The following is a 7,757-nucleotide window of genomic DNA, read 5'->3' as shown; positions in this document are numbered from 1 at the left end:
ACCGCAAGCCTAGGTCTCCGCATGTCCCGTTCCCAACGCTGCGGCTGCGTCGGGCCGCTCACCTGACCCTTTCCCGAGGGATATTGCTTTGACTTCAGGAAGAGAGAGATGTGGATGCTCACGCCACGCGCCGCTGCAGGGAGGAAACCCGGGCCCTGACCGGATGGACTAGAACAAGCATTCACCTCGCGCTCCGGGCAGACTGTTTCGAGATCGTAGACAAAATAGAAAAAGCAGTGTTGTATCTATGTATACATGTATATATTTATATAATATATATACACACACACTCATATATAGCCAGCTTTCCTACAAGTCAGCAGGTACATATTACTGTCGAGAGCACTTGGATGTGTATTTTAATATCCTACCAAATGTAAAACCATAATGGCAACGTGGCAACACGCGTCAATAAATAGAGATCAAAAAAGAAGCAGCAGCAAGAGGTTAAAAAAGATGAAATTAAATACAGGTTCTAGCTGTGGATTGAGAATCAGAGCTATTGGGAGGACGTGGCATCCTGCGAGTTAAAACTGCCATTAAAAAAGGAAGGTATTACAAAAGAAACCAGAAGACTGTTAACAGTTCACATTATAAACCCTGGTGTCCTCCTCCTGTGCGCACCTTGGGAAAGGGCAGCCTGTTCACAAACTGAGAGCGGGGGAGAAAAGAGGAACTGAAATAAATCCCGAAACCAAACCCGCTTCCACAGCAGTCACTTCCCAAAGAGTCCCTTAAACCTCCCCGCTCAGGACGAGGGATTTGTTCATCCGCTCTTCTCTGCTGAAGATGGGAGCTGACCGGGTGCCGGCACTGGCCCACGACACGGGGCAGGAGCTCCAGCGGGGCAAAGGAGCTGCTTCCAAAGGCTAACGGCCTGCGGTCGTGCATGTGTGTGTATTATATTATACATAACCCACGGGGGTAGACTTTTCCCTTACTGGAGCTGCGGGTTTCCTCACCGCTAGCACTGGTTTTTACAATGAAAGGCTTCCACTAGCGGGTCAAGCCTTCGATACACAGCAAACCCTCCCACCCCCCCCCCCCACCCTATGGCAACCTATTTGCCTACCACGCTGCCCGCTCCCCATCCCGAGCCAGGGCAGTTCTTCAGACAACCTGGGAGATGGATTGGCTGACAAGAAACACTGAGCTCTGCCGAATGACCCCTGCTAAGCTCCCGACCAAATTCAAGCTGTGCAACTACATCAAAGTCCAAAACTTCACTTAAAAAGAAAACAAAAAAAGAGGTTAAAAAAAAAAAAATAATAAATTTCAGCAGAGAATGAGGTTTGGGTTTTTTTTTTTTGTTTTGGTTTTTTTCCTTTTTTGTTTTTTTTTTTTTGTTTTTTCTTTTCCTTCTTTCTGTTGTGGGAGAGGGCATGAGGCAAGAGTCCTGGTTCTGAAGTACACAACAGCAAACTTCCAACATGAAGAGATTGTCGAGGGGAGAGACATTGGTGTGTTGTATTGCTCCGCTTTCCCTCCTCCCCCCCCACCTAGTCCCCTGCCCCGGACACCCTGCAGAGTGAGAATACAATGAAACTGGTTTGTATTTATAGATATTTTACAAGGTTAAATAAGAACAACAATAATAATAATAAAAAATTGAACACTAAAATGAACAGGTTGCTTGGTTGGTTGGTTTTTTCCTCTTTTTTTTTTTGTTTTCTTTCCTTTTTTTTTTGGGGTTTTTTTTTTTCTCTCCTCTTTTTTAATTTTCTTTCCAAATGAGACCAGTGTTGCTGAGCAAGACTCAAAATTACTGGTGATTTTTCCTGTGCAGCTGGCTGTGTGGTACTGGTTCAGGTGGAGTTGGAGGCTGATGCTGTAGCTACGCTATTGGTCTGAACTCGTTCTCCTGCGTTAACATCTGCAAACAACAGGCAAGAGAGGAAGGGAAGAGAGAACAAAAACAACCAGTATTACCTCCAAAATACAGACACATCTGGAAACAACAGCCGCGACATTCCCCACGCCGGGAAACCCGCAACTCCCGCTGCTTGGTTAGGATGCTCTCTTGGCTTCAGGGGCTGTGGATGGCACAGTTTGGGTTGGGAAGGCGGTCTTCAAGCCAGACAAAGGCGAGCTCAAGGGCTGAGGGCTGCAGGGCAGCAGGCAAACACCCAGCCAGGCTCTGGCAGATACTGCAGGAGGTAACACTGCCCATGTTACATAAGCATAAGACAAGGCACGCTTGCGTCGCCAAAACTAACATCAAGTACCTGTGGCCACCACACTGATGCTGAAGTTTCACTGTTGGGCCTTCTTGTGCTAAAGCTGCCTGGAAAGGGTGTGAATGAGTGCAGACAATGCAAGCAACAAGCCTGCTCCCCTGGCAGAAACAGCTTGTGTGTTCATGTGCAACTCATGCACTTGTGGCCTCAGAACACATCCTTCAAGTCTACTGCTTTACTCCATGGTGCTCAGTTGGATCTGCCACTCCCTCAACTGCTGAAGCAGATTAACATCAAGGCCAGTGACGAGGTTTACACAAGCCAATGACACTGTCAGAGGATCAGCTCTCTGCAATAAATGGTCTCTAACAGCATCTCTTCTCTGGGAGTGACAGTGCTCCACAAGGAGGCCAGCCACAGGGGCGTATGGCAAAGTGCATCTCAAGGAAAGACAGGGTTTGCCACGAGATCCCGAAAGGAAATGCACTGTAACTGTTCTCACAGCTCACGTGCATCAGGGGATTCTCTCTAATTGTTCTTGGTATGAGAAGAGCTGGTAGGGAAAAAAACCACACCAACTTCATCTGAGACCACTCTACAGAGGATCTGCTTAGTGCGGTCAAATAAAAGGTAAGTGGATGAAAGGTTAAACAAATACAGTTCTCAAGACAATGAATAGGAAATGGGACAAAGACATTGAGAGGCTTTCTATGAGAGACCATCACGCATTTCACCCACTTATTTTAAGTAAGGTTAACTGCAAAGCCATCCATACTGCAACAGGGGGAAAAAAGGGCCAAGTCTTGTTGTCTCAGTACAGAAGAGGGCAGACTATGAAAATACAGGGGGAAAAGGCTCATAAAAAGGAAGGACAGATTTACCAACCTCAGACTAGCATCAATAACAGACATGACAAAATCCAGCTGGCTGGCAATGGGGGTGCAGTGACACTTCTCCAGCACAGCAGAGCTCGTGAGGCAATGCAGCCAGGCAGTGCTCTACCATCACCTGCGGACAAACCCCTCTCCTCTCTTGCCACACTGACCTCACCATAGTTGGAAGCGCAGCCATGAGCAAAGGCAATGGAATGAATGAGAGTCTAGAGATGGGCAGCACTTGCTCAGTGACTAAGTAACAGACATAGACAAAGGTGATGAAAATAGGAAATCAAACAAACAGCAGCACCCAGGAATACAAGGGGTAAGCAGGAAGGGAGGATGATGCCTGTTTGAAAAGGAAATGCTGTGAGGAGTGTGTGGGAAGAAAGGGAAATCCTCACAGGGGCGGAGGATGCCAGACGACTGCTCTGGGAGTTTTCCATTCCCTTTCCTCCCATCCCAAATTTATTGCAACCCCTCCCTCATGAAGGACTGACCACCATGATAAAAACCAGCTCACGCAGTTAAAGCACCGAGGCAGCATGATGACAGTGCCATGTGTTACGTGGAAACCTAGCCTTGCACACAAGAGACGCCCTCCTATGTGGAGAATGTCCCCAAAGGAGCAATTCCCAAATCCCACATGCATGCAGACCAATGATGACCATGGAAATCTAGAGTGACCCAGCCAGACAGCTGATAGTTTACCACACTTATAGTTACAAACTCTCGCTGTGCCTGGTCTAGATTGATTTTCAGGTATGGACAAGCTCCAGTTAACGCAACATCTGCCATGCCTGATGCGAGCAGGCCAGCTGGAGTCTGTACTGCTGGCTGTGTGTGTACGGGAAGTGCTTTTATTCCATTTGCTGAAATGAAATGTGCCTTTTGATCTCCTATTCTTGAAGACAGCAGAGGCTGAAATCGTTATCATTACACTGCTTCTGAGTAGAGATAAAGAAAAAAGAGGAGGGGATGGAGCTACTTCATGTAATGTATATAACATATGCTCCTTTTCTATCATCGCCAGTGGAGGAGTTGCTAAGAAATATATAGGCCACATGTTAAAAAGGAAATAAACCAGGTGAGGTATCCCACGACCATTTACATGGGGGCTTTCACAACAACATACAGAAGCCCACCCAGGCTGGGACGCAGCATTGAGCCTGCTCAAAGCTTTAAGTGGCTCCAAACCTGCAAGAAAGCTTGTTCTTTGACTCTGCCTCAACAAGACATCTGGGGAGCAAAGAGAGGCTTCTTCTCTTTGCTGAGGTGCCAGAGGAAGGAGCACAATTCAAGTATGGGGCTCTCTGGACACTGCTTTCCTTCTCACCATGAGGCATCAGTATTCAGGTGTAAGAGAAGAAAACCTAGGCCTTCAGCAGTGCTGCTAGAACACCTGCTTTGCAAAGCAGCGGGGAGCAAAGCTAGGAGGTTTCTGGTCTGGGACAGATGACTGTGGCTTGAGGTCAGGGCAGCCTCATTGCCCTGTCACCTCTGCCTGTGCGGGCAAAGAAACCACATTAGGGCTTAAGTGTCAGCCACCTCCAAAAGTGCTTCCAAACAGAGGGCGAAGTACCTCCCATCAGTGCAGAGCACCTCCTCCCATTCAGCTTTTCCCTCTGAGGAACACCTTGGCTTTCTTGGAGGGTTACTCCTTAGGAACCTCCCGGAAAGGAATGAAAGGGCTACAGTTCAGCAAGACAGAGGTGCCAATTCAGTCCAAGAAGACCATTAGCACTAAGGAGAGCATTAGCTGGTTTGATCTGTAACGCTGATGGACTGTGCTGCTCTTCTACAGAGATACAGAAACAAACCTTCCACCAGCCTGGGAGCTCTCACAGGACAGCTGAGAGGATGAGAAGGAGGAGGGGAAAAGCCTGGTTTTCCTATTGTGCTTGCATATGGACGTAGAAATCCAGGGCCCAGAGCAAAACTGGAACATAAAAGCCTGAAACATGCAAGTTTTACTCCTCCAACTGTCATGGACTCATCCCTGTGCTGAGCTTGCAGATGCCTGAGCTTGCCCCTTTTCTGGTTAAGGAATTAGTTTCCCCAAATTCCCTTGATGGGAATACTCTGAATGTACTAAATGTTGTTTTATTGAGCACCGTGGTCTTTTTCAATGGCACACACTGGCAGGTAACACTAGCTCTGATCTGCTTTCTTGCTGAAAGTTCAGGCACGCTATCACACTTGGGATTACACAGGATCAACACAGTGGGATGCCCAAGATGATGACCCCAGTATCCCTGCTGACACAACTCCCCTGCAGATGGCTAATACGCTCTCCCCATCTTAATGCTGACTAACAGAGGTAATTACTGCTGCTGGCTGATCCAGGGAGCAAAACACGGAGTCACACAAGCAGATACGCGTTTGGCTCGGTGTGCACGCTCCCCTTGCTGATGCTGCGGCTGCACAGCTAGGAAACCATCCTCCATAAGCTAATCAAGCCAGCACCCACCCAAATAAAGCTGCATTGGCATTTCTGATCAATGGCCAATATAATCCACAAAAAGCAAGCCCATCATTTCAAGCAGGGGCCAATAACTCCCATCTTCCTCTGCTCTGCTTTAGACATGTCATTAATGTCACACCAGAGTTTCTCATGAACCTTCAGGTGAATTTACTAACACTGGTGCAGCAAAGCTTCATACTCCCCACATTCTATTAGCACAGCAAACCCAGCTTTATCACTCCAGAGTAGAGGAAATTTGCAACAAAAACATTTTAACACTTAAAAATCGACCTACAACAATTCCCCTGCATTTAAGATCATGATCCCAGGAATACTGTTGCATTGGGCTGTTGAAATCACCACTGTGAAACTATCAGTTAACAAAATTTACTCATTTTTGCTATATTTTAAAATGCAGATTTGTGACATACTTGTTAGCACAAGTTGTATTGCTGGCTTGATGAAACCTGCTCTGTTAATGTGGTATGCTGAAAAGCCAGTCTTCCCATCTCTTAGCACCATGGCACTGCTAAGTGTCCTGACAAACACTGCTTTTGGTAGACTTGGGACAAACAGATCTCACTTTTGAATTTATTCTCTAACTATGCCCCTGCCTTGATGCACGATAAAGAGCTGTGCTTTACACCTTGTCAAAAAGCAGAGATTCTGACATGGCTGCATACTAACACGACAGCTCTGAAAACGGAGTAACTGCCTGCAAGCAGGTAACAGCCACCCACCTGGGTTATCTACAGTGACGAACAAGTACTCTGCATTTCAATGTACGTGCACCTATGCCTCAAGCTTATGGAGTAGGCAACCATAAGAGTGGAAGCTTGGGCCTCAGGATCAGTTCTGCTTGCTAGAGGGAGATGCATGTTACACACTGATAATGTGAATTACAATTACATATAACCTGCTTTGCCCTTTGAACTGCTTTGAGAGCTACGTCTTGTTGCTTCATCATCACCTTTATAGTTTCTGAATTTCTACTGCTGAGCCATGTGTTGCAGAAACATCTGCCTATCAGGATGCCCTTGGTTAGGTGAGAGTTGCTCCCATGCTGCTTTAGCAGCTATTGAAGGAGTAGAAATCTACTGCTCTGGGATGTGCAGGGCCATAGGGAAAGAAGGGACCCCTTATTTGAAAATCTCTTGCTAAGTGTGGCATCAGTATGCAAAGCACAACAGATTAACATAACTGCATAGAGGGCCTAATCCTAAAAATCACAACTCCCATGGAACTCCCACTGCGAGACCCTCATGTGAATAAGAAACTACCAGTGGGCTGTGCTGCAGAAACACAAAGCTGCAAGTTGCCCAATACTGAACTTCATCGCACAACTTCTCCAAGCTGCAAAGGTATTTTTATGGGTTCTGAATGATGGATAACAGGTCCTGTCCCAACTTGGTGCAGTGCTTGCAAACAGATTTAAAACTGTTGATATCAATAAGGTGGTTTTTTTTGTTGTTCTTTATTTTTGGGCATACTTCACAGTTAGGACTCAGCCTAAATGCGTTTCTCCCCATATGAGCTCTTGGAAAGTGGTGGGTGAAAACGGATTTCTTAACCCCATTAATTCCTCAAGACTTGTATCTTGACAAAGAGAACTCCTTAAAAGTCATCAAGGGGACATTAAGTGAAACAATATTTTTCAGGAGCGCTTGAAATAATTTTCCATGTGTGTATTCTGTAGTTTTCCAATCACTTTTACTACTTTATCTGCTTTTTTTCTCTCAGTTGTTGAGCAACAGATGCACAGAAAAGGGAAATGGAGAACATGACTATTTGCAAAATACTGCCAAGTGTATGAAACAAACATACTAAATTTGAGGATACCAATTTTGCTTTCTCCTAAATTCAGAAGACATAAAATTGTACAGGCTCTATCTTTTCCCTACTGCTACTACATCTTCAGGGAGGCCTCATCTTTCCAATCTGGGTGCATCTGGCTGTCCTGGAGTATGAAAATGTTCTCTATACAGCACAGGCTGGACCAAGTGCATCAGGTAACTGTCCAACGCACCAACCTGCAAATGCTTTCCTTCACGTTTCAATACTACCTTTTTAATTAGGGCTTCCCCATATCAGCTATTTTACGGTGAGTAGGCATTCTCCACCTCCAAATGGGGTCAGAGCCCTTCTCAGATGGGACTGACATGCACACAAGCTACGTACATAAGCACACCCATTCTACAGCCTGCCTTGGGTTGCCCAATTCCCAAGAGAGCCGGCTGGTTT

The 7,757-nt window shown here is 46.2% G+C and overlaps 1 protein-coding gene across 2 annotated transcripts in view; it reads right to left on the bottom strand.

Moving 5' to 3' along the window:
• Positions 1-1,535: 1,535 nt before the first annotated feature.
• The window catches only part of GSK3B (glycogen synthase kinase 3 beta), a 144,570-nt gene continuing 138,348 nt past the window's right edge, over positions 1,536-7,757 (bottom strand). For both annotated transcript variants that reach the window (XM_061365476.1, XM_061365477.1), the window contains one exon: positions 1,536-1,873. In XM_061365476.1, the coding sequence (XP_061221460.1) occupies positions 1,806-1,873 (68 nt within the window). In that variant the 3' untranslated portion in view covers positions 1,536-1,805. The remainder of the gene's footprint in view (positions 1,874-7,757) is intronic.

Source organism: Neopsephotus bourkii, unplaced genomic scaffold (assembly GCF_033783945.1).
Source record: "Neopsephotus bourkii isolate Nb327-2 ecotype Australia unplaced genomic scaffold, CSIRO-AGI_Nbou_v1 NB_1287, whole genome shotgun sequence".
In the NCBI taxonomy this organism is placed as follows: domain Eukaryota; kingdom Metazoa; phylum Chordata; class Aves; order Psittaciformes; family Psittacidae; genus Neopsephotus; species Neopsephotus bourkii.
The sequence above is the reverse complement of the archived record's forward strand: the minus strand, read 5'-3'. Positions and strand labels throughout refer to the sequence as shown.